The 14,154-nt window shown below is 41.6% G+C and overlaps 2 protein-coding genes across 5 annotated transcripts in view; both read right to left on the reverse strand.

The window, feature by feature from the left end:
• LOC116989007 (eosinophil peroxidase-like) overlaps positions 1-4,923 on the reverse strand; it is a 36,305-nt gene extending 31,382 nt beyond the window's left edge. Inside the window, exon 1 of one of the 3 annotated variants that reach the window (XM_033046120.1) lies at positions 4,859-4,923. The gene's annotated coding sequence lies outside the window, so the exon portion shown is untranslated. Of the gene's footprint in view, positions 1-4,510; positions 4,642-4,774 lie in introns of those variants that run through there. The other 2 variants (XM_033046121.1, XM_033046122.1) reach the window with 2 other exon arrangements.
• Positions 4,924-10,588: 5,665 nt separating this feature from the next.
• tspoap1 (TSPO associated protein 1) overlaps positions 10,589-14,154 on the reverse strand; it is a 146,010-nt gene continuing 142,444 nt past the window's right edge. For both annotated transcript variants that reach the window (XM_033046124.1, XM_033046125.1), the window contains one exon: positions 10,589-11,082. In XM_033046124.1, coding sequence (XP_032902015.1) covers positions 10,900-11,082 — 183 coding nt within the window. In that variant the 3' untranslated portion in view covers positions 10,589-10,899. The remainder of the gene's footprint in view (positions 11,083-14,154) is intronic.

Here is a 14,154-nt window from a genome sequence, read left to right on the forward strand (position 1 = left end):
AAAAAATAGAAGGATGTCGCCAGCACTTGAGGGCCTGATATATAGGGAGAGGTTTGGGCAGGCTAAGACGTTATTCCTCAGAGTGCAGGAGGCCGAGGGGTGATCTTATAGAGGTGTGTAAAATCATAAGGGGAATAGATTGGGTAAATGCACAAAATCTTTTACCCAGGTTGGGAGAATCAAGAACTAGAGAACATAGGCTTAAGGTGAGTGGGGAAAGATTTAATAGGAACCTGTGGGGCACAGAGGGTGGTGGGTGCATGGAACAAGCTACCTGGGGAAGTAGTTGAAGTAGGTACAATAGCAACATTTAAAAGACATTTGGATAGGTACATGGATCGGAAAGGAAAGGTTTATAGGGATATTGACCAAACACAGGCAAATGGGACGAGCATAGATGTGGCATCTTGGTCAGCATGGATGAGATGCGCTGAAGAGCCTGTTTCCACGCTGTTTGATTCTAACTCAATGGGGCAACAATGATTCATCAGCTATAGGTGGATGATAGATAGTAATCAGTAGGAAGTTTCCTTGTCCATTTTTGGCCTTGTTGCCACAGAACCTCATGGGGTCTGGAGACAACATTGAGGATTCCAATAAATAACCCTTCCGCCCTGAACACCATTATGCGGCTACCTATGGTGGACCAGTGTTGGTGATGGAGGATGGAGGTGATGGGTCTGGTACATTCTCTGTAAATTACGATTCTGTGAGTATATTTATGTCAAGATGTTGCTGGATTAGCTGTGGGACAGATCTCCCTCTCTGGACAACAAGTGCTTATGAGAAGGGCTTTTCCTATATATTGACTGGGCTGGAACTGACTTTGCTGTGTTCACATTCAGTGCGTAGATGGGTGCCAGATGGTGCATCTGGTTTTAATCTTTCTCTGAACACAGCTGTAATGGTCCAGCTGGTTGACTTCTGGAACTGCCTCAAGAACATTTAAAAGTTAACCACATTGATCTGGAGTCTTACATAGGCCAGACGATTCATGATGAGACACATCCTCCTCTGAAGGTCACTGCTGAAGCAGAGGGCTTCTTATGATAATCTGATACTTTTTTCAGATCATTACAAAAAAGACTAGTCGTTGTTTTTCCAAATTCCAGATAATTAACTGAATTTAAGTTCCACAGCTGCCGTGGATTTGAACTTGGATTGCTGCATTGTTATTCCAACTCCCTGGCAATTTACTTGCTTGTAATTTAGGCCAGTGGGAATTTGGGTCTATTTTACTAACTTCCATATAAGCACGTGCCTCATGCTGTGCATGAAAGCAGATGGTGAGCATGGCAATAACGGCTAAGAATCTTGTCGATATCTCTTCACTATAGAGCATTAATCTGAATACACACTTTGAGCATAGTTACATACCAAACCTTAATGCAAAGCAATCACTAAATCATTGCAGCACAGTGAGAGGCAATGTGTCTATTGAATTCCAGATCATGATGGGGATTGAATGAGAAACTATTTCCTGGTCTGCCAATGTTTTTGATAAGCCTTTAAGTTCATGTCCTCTTCTTTTCAACCTATCAGCTAACTGTTTGGTTATCACTTTTTGTAGTCCCTTCATGACTTTTAACATCTCTATTATAGTCATCTCTCAACAATCTGATGTTATAGGAAAGATATTGTCAAGCTTGAAAATGTGCAGAGAAGATTTACGAGGATGTTGCCAGGACTAGAGGGTCTTAGCTATAGCGAGAGGTGAGTAGGCTGGGTTTCTATTCCTTGGAGTGGTATAAAATTATGAGAGGAACAGATCAGGAAGATGCACAGAATCTCTTGCCCAGAGTAGGGGAATCAAGGACCAGAGGACATAGGTTCAAGGTGAAGGGGAAAATATTTAATAGGAATCTGAGGGATAACCTTTTCACACATAGGTTGGTGGGTGTATAGAACAAGCTGCCAGATGAGGTCGTTGAGGCTGGGACTATCCCAACGTTTAAGAAACAGGTACATGGATAGAACAGGTTTGGAGGGATATGGACAAAATTCAGGCAGGTGGGACTAATGTAGTTGGGACATGTTGGCCAGTGTGAGCAAGTTGGGCCGAAGGGCCAGTTTCCACACTGTATCACCCTATGACTTTAATCTTTGCTCCAAGAAAACATTTGCAAATTTCTTCATTCATGTAACTGAAATCCCTCCTTGCCAGGAACAATCAACGATATCTTTTTGCTTCCTCACTTAGGCCTGCATTCCTTTTTGTGCACTGACAAGAAATGAATGTAATCCTTTGTACCTGGGGCCAAATCAGCATTTTATAAAGATTCAATAGAGCTTTCGTAACCTCTGCCACTGTATATTATCCTGAATGTTTTTTTAATTGTTTCTCAATTGTCCAACCATATCCGATAATTTATGTACATATATTTCCGGTTTTCTTGCATTCTTTTAGAACGGCATCCTTTACATCAATTGTTTTTCCTTGTACTTCCTTCTGTGGCATTGTTAAATTCCAATTGCCTTGTTCAATTGCTTTGCATATTTCAGCAGTCTAAACTTCCTCGAAATTTATTGCAATTTTCCCCACAGATTACCACACTTCTATCTGCTGTGGCAATTTTTGAATTGGTACGCTTTACACCCAAAGGGTCCAAAGTATTAAAATATATCAAGAGCAGCTGTGGTCATAATACAGACTTTTCTCTAGCCATATATACAGTTGATTTCATATCCATGCTGACACCAACTCTCTTATTGCAAAGGCTTCAGTTCTGCCGATGTGGCTCTTAATCAAAATTAAGCTAATTGCTGGAAATGTCATATAAAAGGACTATATAAATTTAAATAACATTTATGAAACTGGAGAAGTTTAATCACCTCATCTTGTCTGAGCCGACTTCAATCCAACCTAACCAACCCCCTCCCCCACTCCAGCATTGGGTCGACAGCCTTGCAGGTCATGAAGTCCCCAAAAAATACATCCAACCACTTTTTACATTGAATGAAAGTTTTTCCCCTTTGCTAGGGGGAACAGATATGCTAACCTCAGCATAGCTAATACCCACAGATTCTTTAAAGAAACCACATCCAATCCAGATCCCTTTGATGAGCAATGTATTTGCAAGCCCAAGATTCCCAAGACTGTTATCAATGAAATACGTGGCAGCCTAGAGGAAGACAACATTAATCCTGTTTCCCCTCAATCTCTGATGTTCTAGAGAAAAGTAAGGCACCAGTGTTACTTGATACACTATTCTACTGCTTCACACCCGTTTACACTCCCAATTTACGTGCCCAATTTATGGGGTAACAGCTATGCTATTTTTGCCAAAATAAAGCTGCAGTAAGGAAATTGGACCCTGAATATTCACATGGAGTAATACTGTGCCACGTACACTGAAGAAATAGAGTTCCTCAGAGCTTATTCACAGGGTAATGGTTGTGTGTCATGCAGAACACAGACATTTACCCTTTTGCTTTCCATATATCTTACAACATTTGAGTTGAATATTTACTAGTTTCCCAAGTTGATGATTTTTCTGGATCTTGTTTCACTGATTTCCTACAGGATGTTTCCGCTGTTAAAGAATTAAAGGATGTTCCTTTGGGAAGGAGATGAGGAGGAATGTCTTTAGTCAGAGGGTGGTGAAGCTGTGGAAGTTATTGCCACAGAAGGTTGTGGAGGCCAAGTCAATGGATATTTTTAAGGCAGAGCTAGATAGATTCTTGATTAGTACAGGTGTCAGGGGTTACTGTGGGAGATGGCAGGAGAATGGGGTTAGGAGGGAGGGATAGATCATCTATGATTGAATAGGCTTGATGGGCCGAATTATGAACTTACAGCATCTTACTCATGCCCATTTTTCAAGCAGGAGCTTATATAATGAGTACCTGCAACATCCCAATGGACCAAGCATAATTCTTTCTAAGCTCAACATGTATATACAGGATTTTCTATATTGCTTACTTGCCATGGCCAGTATGTTTGTTAGCTGTAAACAATGGGAGATGTCAGTGGAGAGAAGGAATATATTTTAAAATGAAGCATTGCAATGTTGGGCACTAATATATCAATGGGAAGGGCCTGTTGATGTGGTAAGGACACAGAACCTTTGTTCAAGTTACAATTATTAGCATCAATGCCTGAACAAATAATCAGTACCCTGTGGCAGTTTATTCTGAAACTAGCAATTTTAATTAGCTGGTGAATCTAAAGTTACAAAACCGGAACCATTCTTTTGCAAAATAATTTAATGTAATTTATGATGTAAGAATTCTATATTAAAAACAAAATTTTTATCATTATAGGTACATTTAGAAAATACTAGACCAAGTTTGGACTCGTTGGGCCCCGTCCCCAAACGCAATATTCCACCACTGACTCATAGCCCCCAACTGTGCAGGCGCGGCTGACGGGTTCCCGTTGTGATGCCAGAGATCCCCATTGTGACGCGAGTCACGGCAACCCTCCCCCAACTGCGCAAGCGCCATTATAGGTACATTTAGAAAATGTTTCATTGGTTGGTATTATTTTATTGATCATTAACTTACTGACCTTACAGCCAACAGGGTTAGACAACTTCATTCTTTAGTGAAATGGGCCCTTTGATGACAGAGCCACTATCATAAGCAGTCCAGGGTAATGTGTAACCCATTCTCACAAGCAATCCATCTACAGCTAGAATTCTCTGCCTGTGCCTGAATTCTCTGCCTGAAAACCAGTTCTGTCATGTGATCTGAATACTGAACACTCTAGTGCAAGACTTCAAATAAATTATGAATACAGACCAAGTACACAATATTTGTCTAGGAACCATACCTCTAAAAATAAACACTAGACGTAATTCTAAGAACACTCCAACCCACATTCATAGAGGGATCCTTATTTTTAGAATAAACTCACGTGGATCAAGGTCAATCCAGAAAATCTGTACGAAGCATATACCTGAATATGTCATCGGTCCCATTTCCACAGCGAATGTAACTGAGCTGAATGGTCTAGAAATAAATGAATCTAAACGTGAATTAATCAGGTCCCACAGATTATAATCAAGTAAAATTAAATTGGATATATGATACACATATTGCATTAGGTTGTTCTCGTGCTTTGAATTTGTCGAACGTCAGACAAGAGAAAATCATGTTTGCAATCGTGCAGTGATGCATGATTTATTAGATTATGAAGAATGCCGGTAATTAAATTTATTATTAACCTAGATATCATTGTAAAAGGGATTCAAGAACAGCGCATAATATAAAACAGGCAATGAAAAACGGGAAAAGTTCATTGTAAGTCCAGGGCTTTTTAAAAAATGTGCGTAACCAGAGGGAAGGTTGGACAGGCAAAGGATAGAGTTTTTGCTTGGATGAAGGCAAGGTGCTCTAGGAGTACTTTGCATCTACATTCACCATGGAGCAGGGCTCTGATGGAAGTATATAAAACATGAGAGGCACAGGTAGGGAAGACAGTCAGAACTGTCAGTCAGGTGTAAATGTCATAGACTACGGGGTAGAGTTTTAAGGTGAGAGGGGCAAAGTTTACATGGCTTTTTACACAGAGGGTGGTGTGTGCCTGGAATGGCAGGGTCGATAGTAGCATTTAAGAGGCTTTTAAACAGGTGCATGGATATGGGAATAGAGGGATATGGATCATGTGCAGGCAGATGAGATTAGTTTATCCTTGCAACATGTTCAGCACAGATATTGGACATCAATGTGGGGATTACTAACATGTTAGGGCAGCTTGAGATCAAGAAGGATGCGGTGTTCTGTCTCTAGAAGAGCACAGATAAATCAGTGGTACACAAAAATGCTGGAGAAACTCAGCGGATGCAGCAGCATCTATGGAGTGAAAGAAATAGGTGACGTTTCGGGCCGAAACTCTTCTTCAGACTGATGGTGGGTGGGGGGGGGAGAAGGAAGGAAAAAGGGAGGAGGAGGAGCCCGAGGGCGGCGGGGGATGGGAGGAGACAGCTCGAGGGTTAAGGAAGGGGAGGAGACAGCAAGGGCTAGCAAAATTAGGAGAATTCAATGTTCATGCCATCCGGACGTAAGCAACCCAGGCGGAATATGAGGTGCTGTTCCTCCAATTTCCGGTGTTGCTCACTCTGACAATGGAGGAGACCCAGGACAGAGAGGTCGGATTGGGAATGGGAGGGGGAGTTGAAGTGCTGAGCCACCGGGAATTCAGGTAGGTTATTGCGGACTGAGCGGAGGTGTTCGGCGAAACGATCGCCCAACCTTGAAGAAGGGTTTCGGCCCGAAACTTCACCTATTTCTTTCGCTCCATAGATGCTGCTGCACCCGCTGAGTTTCTCCAGCATTTTTGTGTACCTTCGATCTTCCAGCATCTGCAGTTCCTTCTTTAACACAGATAAATCAGTGCCTGATGGGATCTATCCCGGGTTATTGAGATAGGCAAGAGAGAAAACTGTAAGGGCTTGAAGAAGACCTCTGTATCTTTTCTAGCCACAGGCAAGGTCTCGAGGGACTGGAAAGGAGCCAATGTTGGTCTTTCGTTTTAGAAGGGAAATAGGGAAAATCCAGGTAATGAAAGGCTGGCGAGCCTCATATCTGTGGTAAGGAAAGTATTGAAACGACTTCCTAGGATATAGGTTTACTCTCATTTGGAAGAGAACGGGCTAATTAGGGTCAGTCAGCATGGCTTTGCTCATAGCAAGTTATGTCTTACAAACTTGTTCGCATTTTATGAGGCGACAAAGGTGATCAATGAAGATAGGGCAGTAGACGTTGTCTATCTGGATTTTAATAAGGCATTTGATAAAGTCCCTAAGGGGTGGTTGATCCAGAAGGTTAAGATGCATGGGATAGGTGATGATTTGGTTCTTTGGATTCAGAACTGGCTTATTCGTAGGAAATAGAGGATTGTTCATGAGTTCATAAGTGATAAGAGCAGACGTTTCAGGTCGAGAAAGTCTGAAGAAGGATCTCAAACCAAAACATCACCCATCACCCAGGCTTGTGCTGGCCAAGCTGAAAAACTCTCACAAACCCCTTGCTGGACCCTCTGCAGTTTGCATATCGGGCCAATAGATCTGTGGATGACGCAGTCAACCTGGGCCTGCACTTCATCCTCCAGCACCTAGACCGCCAGGGGACCTATGCGAGGATTTTGTTTGTTGATTTTAGCTCTGCATTCAACACCATTGTGCCAGAGCTACTACACTCCAAACTTTCCGAGTTAACTGTGCCTGAACCCCTCTGTCGGTGGATCACCAGCTTCCTGACAGACAGGAAGCAGCATGTGAGGCTGGGAAAGCACATCTCGGACCCGCAAACACTCAGCATAGGAGCACCGCAAGGCTGCGTACTCTCCCCTCTCCTCTACTCTCTCTACACCAACGACTGCACCTCCACAGACACCTCTGTCAAGCTTCTCAAGTTTGCGAACGACACAATCCTGATTGGACTGATCCAGGATGGGGAGGAATCTACCTACAGACAGGAAGTGTCACAGCTGGTGTCCTGGTGCCGTAGCAACAACCTAGAGCTCAATGCTCTTAAGACAGTGGAATTGATTGTAGACTTTAGGAGAGCTCCCCCTCCCCTCACCCCACTCACCATCAACAACACCACAGTCACATCTGTGGAGTCTTTTAAGTTCCTGGGAACCATCATCTCCAAGGACCTTAAGTGGGGTCTACCATCGACTCCACAGTCAAAAAGGCACAACAGAGGATGTACTTCCTGCGGCAGCTGAAGAAGCACAATCTGCTACAGGCAATGATGGTCCAATTCTACACGGCCATCATATAGTCTGTTCTCACCTTCTCCATCATGGTCTGGTTTGGCTCAGCCACCAAGCACGACACCTGGAGGCTGCAGCGAATCGTCCGATCAGCAGAGAAGGTTATTGGCTGCAACCTTCCCTCCATTGATGAACTGTAGGGCCAGGAAGCGAGCGGGCAAGATCATCTCTGACCCCTCTCACCCTGGCCACAAACTCTTTGAATCACTTCCGTCTGGAAGGCGACTCCGGACTGTCAAAGCTGCCACAGTCAGACATAAAAACAGTTTTTATCCACGAGTAGTTGCTCTACTCAACAGCCAAAAATCTGTAGCCTCCCTTTGATCTGGTATTTTGTTGGTTCACATGCTTGATCAATGGTGTTTTATCATTAATGTTTTATTATTATTAATGTTCAGTGTTTCCTGAGTCATTCGTAACTGTCATGTTGTTACTTACTTACTTACTTACTTAATGTTTCAGGTTTGGCATCCTTTGGTTTTCTCTCTTTCCCTGTTCTGATGAAGGGTCTCTGACCTTAAACATTAACTATTCCTCCTTTGGATGGATGCTGCTTAACCTGCTGAGTGCTGCCAGCATTATCTGTGTTTTTAATATTAAACATTTTATATAACTTGTTTTGATTAGAACAGTGGTTGCCAAACATTTCTTTAAAAGATGAAACAAAAAGGCTTGTAACTGCTGAGTTTTTGATAATTCAAAAGCAAAACATGGAAATTCTGTGGACTGCAATAGTTGCTTAGTCATTGTATTAGATCTTATCCTGTAGTTTGAGTCAGTCAAGCACAGATAATAAAAGCTTTCATGTTCCAGCTGCAGCTCTTATAGTACATCCTGTAATCATTGCACAAATTCCCACCTATCCCACCCACCCCACTTACCATGTCACCCCCACCATCCTCGTACTATCCATTGTCTTAGCTCATTGCCCAAGTTGTTCATTGTGCTGCCTGCACATCCTCACTATCCTCTGAAGAAGGGTTTCGGCCCGAAACGTCGCCCATTTCCTTCGCTCCATAGATGCTGCTGCACCCGCTGAGTTTCCCCAGCTATTTTGTGTACCCTCACTATCCTTACCTGATAAAGTCTGCAGCAATACAAAATAAATCATTGTACAATGGCAGTTACTGTGAAAATAGACTTTATTTCAGTAAAAACATTTCTATATAGAAATAAAGGTAAAGGTTTGACTGTAAGAACTTAGGCTCTGCTCACCACTACACTCCATGCAGAGCAGTCAGACACAATCCCGATGACACATGCAAAACAAGACGTGGAAATATTTACAAATGTCAAAATCAATCATATAAACTCTTCTTTACAAAATCGTTTGATTGTATCTTATAAAGCCACGTGCTATAATTTAAACATGATGGCTTATCTTTAACGTATGAAAATAAGTTCTATTTTATGTCTGACAGCTGCTTAGAAGCCTGGAACACAAAGCAGGTATGTTTCCCAACTCAGGGTGTCAGCTCAACACTGGCAGGGTATTGCGATTGGCATCTGAATTTCTGTTTTCACACTCAGTAATTCATTAAGTTATCTTTCTTGAATAAGGCAGAGGTTAAACCTTCCCGTTGCCTGTGCATAGGCATGTAATGGATCAGATCTCAAATCTGTGGGCAGTTGTGTCAATAGATGTGATCTACCCGTTCTGCACCCAGCCCGATCGTTGGAAATCTCTGCAATGTTCACAGAACTTCAGGATCTGGTGTCAGATGAAGAACAATGAGTTTTCATGTTACTTGTCCATCTAAATTTGCTTTTCATTCCTGATTATTTTTTTTAATGTGTTTTCTTGAGTGACAAAGCAAACAGTAGAACTGCAGTCCAGATTGTAAACCCCTGTGCTGCACTTGTTCCAGTTTGGATTTGGTAAATAGTGGCAAGCCAAGAATAATCCTAATTATGTGAACACTGAAGAAAGGACATAAGTAAACTGAACACAGCATGAAATTCAGAGATATGCTAAGTAGCAAAGACTTATCTGATAACCAACATGAGATTACCAGTCAAGTACATTGCTGTTGTTATTGTTAACACAACTAATCAGTGGGGCCTTAGCACATCTCTGGTTATGTGCTCGAGACTCCACAGCCTGCCTGACTATTATAACAAACTGAGAGATTTATACCACTGCAAAGCTAAACAATACTGCCACATAGTTAATTGAAGAAAATGTTCTGGGTTGTTAAACAGTCACAGATACATCAATGGATGAAAGTTATTAGTCACTTGTCTTCTTACAGTTATAGATGAGAAGATGTGGATATTTCCAGCAGGTTACAAAATTCATTGATTGCAGTCATTACCGTCTGTGGAAAGGCATTCTCTTCTATCAGTCACTGTGGCTACTGCTCAGCAAGTAATCAGGACAAATTATAAGTGTTGGCCAAGTAATTGGCCAATTGCAATATTACAATTAATGGAGAAATGAATTTTAAAAAGGCAGAAAGGAGGGTGGGGGTTTCTCCAGAGTTTCACAGCAGGAACAATGTTCTGCATGTTTGGATATAATCTCTCTTCAATGGTGACAATTTGCTGAGCGCGTTGTACACATCAAAAGCTTATCATCATGACTTCAGAATTAAGGGACAGAAGTTTAGGGGTAACATGAGGGGGAGCTTCTTTACTCAGAGAGTGGTAGCGGTGTGGAATGAGCTTCCAGTGGAAGTGGTGGCGGCAGGTTCGTTGGTATCATTTAAAAATAAATTGGATAGGCATATGGATGAGAAGGGAATGGAGGGTTATGGTATGAGTGCAGGCAGATGGGACTAAGGGAAAAAAGTGTTCGGCACGGACTTGTAGGGCCGAGATGGCCTGTTTCCGTGCTGTAATTGTTATATGGTTATATGGTTATATCATCCGGATGATCTTCACTCTGGTCTTACATGGGAGCTCCTTTGATTTACTGGAAGTTGGATGGAAAATTTTCCTCTACTTATTCCAACTGAGTGTTGTTTACTTTCAGTGGTAATCACCCATTCACTAAATCCCAGATCTGATATAGAATTCCACTGTGGTTGGATCCAACTTGCACTATTGTTTGTATCCTAGGTAGAACTTAATCCATTTTGGTGGAACACAGATTGTTCTCTTCGGGATTCTAGATGAGTTACTCATGTTTACTGAATCACGTGGGAGTTTCACACTTTTAATGGATTCCAGGTGAATTATTCTCTTTTACTGGATCCCAATCTTTTGAATAGTTTCTTTCCTTTTGAAAAAAATCCCTTTTTTTTCTTGCTGTTGGAATTCTCGTTGTATCCGTGATTGTCCAAACACCCTGCTGTTACGTTGGGATGGATGTTCAATGTTCCGACACGATTTGAATCCTCTTCCTCGTCCAAGCTCAGCTGATTAAGAAAATTTTAAAAAGTCATTGATATATTGCTGTAAACAGCATAGAAATATTTCACATCCACTGTGATCTTAAGACACACAAAAAACCCACAGCCAACCTCGGCCAAATTATCGTACAGGTGAATGTGCCCAGTGTCAACAGTCACACTGCTTCTTAAATGATCAAATCCTGGAAATCTTACCACAGTCACCACTGTGTCATTCAAGATTGTTCTTCCAAATAAAAATCTTCACAAAGAATAGCTGATTGGCATTTATACAGCTGGTTAACACATTGCTCAGAATCATAAGGGCTTCCTAATCAAAAACTAATTATTCTTACCTGAGAATATATTGCTACTAAATTATATACTGCAGTGTCCCCACATACAGCAGATAGTATTGAACAGTTGATTTCTCTATAATAGCTGTGATTGAAGTGCCTCATGCGATAACAGAATTATCTGCACTTCAAAATAAGCCTGGCATCACTGCTATCAACTTGAAATATAAGCACCATGACTCTGAGTAACAGAGAATGGTTTGATTTTATTCCTGAGCATCACCCAAATGAATCATCTGGCCCACAGAGGGATTTTTGCCAGTTATTACTTCTGTCAAGTGCATGTGCATAATTTGTTGAAGATTACTAGAAACAGAACAAGAGCATTTAGTTTTAAATCTTGAAAACTTAGGGTCTCAACAAGGACATCTGCAGTGCACAGCATAAACATTGCTGATCATAGAGGGGGCTTCATAAGTTATTGCTCCCATCTGCATTAAGTTACACATGCCAAACTGCTTGGATGATTTTCAATTAATAATATTTACCTAGAATTTGCAAATGAACATTACAAAATCATTTATGGTGGATATGGAATTAATTTTATCCTATTGCCCTAAATATTTTATTTACGTTAATTTTAATTTATTTTATAAATTAATTTAAACATAAGAAACTCTTCTAAAATCATTTTTCATATTGATCCTATTGATCATATGATCAGATTTTATATGATCATATAGAGTTAGGAGGGAGAGTTAGATCAGACATGATTGAACGGCGGAGTCGACGATGGGCCAAATGGCCTAATTCTGCTCCTATCACTAATGACCTATGACTTTATGATCTCTGTCGTGTGAAAGTGTCTCAATGCTGAATGCACATCATTTGTCTTCCATTGTCAATTAAACTTACTCCGCTTTTTCCGTCTCCGTCTCTACCTCCCTGTCACTGTGAAATGAAAACTGTTTTGCATCAGTTAAATTGCAGACAATACAATCCCCTCCAGTGCCACTTACACCACTGCCACACACACACACACACACACACACACGTGCACAAACAAATACTGTCCATTGACGTGAATTCACTGCCATCAAAATAATGATGTTTAAAAGCCGCCAGTGTTGGAGGAACGGAGACCTGGGATTGTATAATTTTGATTTACCTTGAATGAAGCGGCATATTAATCATTTAGCATGTCCATTTTTGTTTATTCTTATTTGCAGTTCACTTGTCATGGCACAAATGCAAACAATGGGCCAAACAAGAAGACAGTTGGAATGGGCATAAAAATGACATATGGTGTTAACAGTTGGCCACACACCAGTCGTGTAAATATTGCTTTGTATTGTGTACACCACAAATATGAGATAACAAATGGCATAGATGTAATCCAAGATAGATGTAGCCAATCTACTGGGTGGCAAACATACTCAAGGTAATGAAATTAGTCATTATGATGATTTAACTAGGCCATTACTGTTCCAATATACAACCACCCAAGATGAGCCAGATGGATCATGTTCTGCACAATAACATTCTGATAATTCAGCATCCTTGGATATCTGGACTTTTGGATATTAGCACACTTATAATTTGCTTTTTTTAAAATCAGGTTACAGGGTGGTATAATTTTATCAGTGAACTGGGTGAGTATAAAGAATACCCAGAAAAAAAGCAGAGTGAATTTAAAGAACGCGCAGGAAACGGGCCCCGGGTTTATTGAAAGGGAACGTGGGAAACCAAACCAGATGAGCTAGATCCTGAATTATCAGGATTTCCAAATCAATTGGATACCGCATTATTGGAATTTACTATAGTCGTTTATGCTCCAGTGACTAGGAAAACAGACACTACCATGTACTTTGTGATGCTATTTTTTCCTTCTGACTAGACATGAAAATATTTGCTTGGAAAATGTAATATTTACTTGTTTTTCTTTTTTATGAATGTATCATTAAACATCATGTGTGAACCTTAAGTATAGACGAAGGTCTATCTGATGGCATGATAACTGTGCATCACGATCACTTGACGCTACTTATTATTGAAAAACTATAGGCTGAAGATTGTTAGGCAATGGCAGCTAAAGCATGCTAAGCAAACAAGGAGGTATGAGCAAGGAACAATCAACCTACAAATCAACCTATTTCACAAATAAGAGACATCAACTATAAGCAACCAGATATAAGTGAACATACTGTGGCTCTCAGCCCTTCCGTGACATATGCCAGCTACTGTCACAGTCCAATTTTCCCACCTTCAGCAGATCGTACCTTTCCTAGATCTCTGGGTGGCACGTTAATAAAGCGGCAAAATTAAGAGAAAATTGCATGTAAAAGTTGAATACATGCCGCCCCCTCCTCTGATGCTGCTCTGATCCCTATCGCCGGCAGCCAGACCAGGACAGGCCAATCCTCAGCATGATTGAGGATGTGTCCAGTTAGCAGATATTTGGAGTGGCCCACCGAATCTCACCAGTCTACTCCTTATAAACCCACGTGTTGCAGCCAAAGAGGAAAAAGGGAGGGAGGGAGGGAGAGGGGAGGGAGGGAGAGGGTGGGAGGGAGAGGGTGGGAGGGAGAGGGTGGGAGGGAGGGAGAGAGTGGGAGGAAGGGAGAGAGTGGGAGGGAGAGAGAGGGTTGGAGGGAGAGAGAGGGTGTAAAGGAGATATTGGGTGGGAGAAGGAGGAAGATCTTAGTGGCCAAGAGTGAGCTAACTGGACAAGCCTGAGACCACCAGTGCATCCTCTTCAAGGCAGAGACTGAGCCGTCGGGCCAAACCTGAGGCAACCAGTATC

The sequence above is a fragment of the Amblyraja radiata genome, chromosome 28, assembly GCF_010909765.2.
Source record: "Amblyraja radiata isolate CabotCenter1 chromosome 28, sAmbRad1.1.pri, whole genome shotgun sequence".
In the NCBI taxonomy this organism is placed as follows: domain Eukaryota; kingdom Metazoa; phylum Chordata; class Chondrichthyes; order Rajiformes; family Rajidae; genus Amblyraja; species Amblyraja radiata.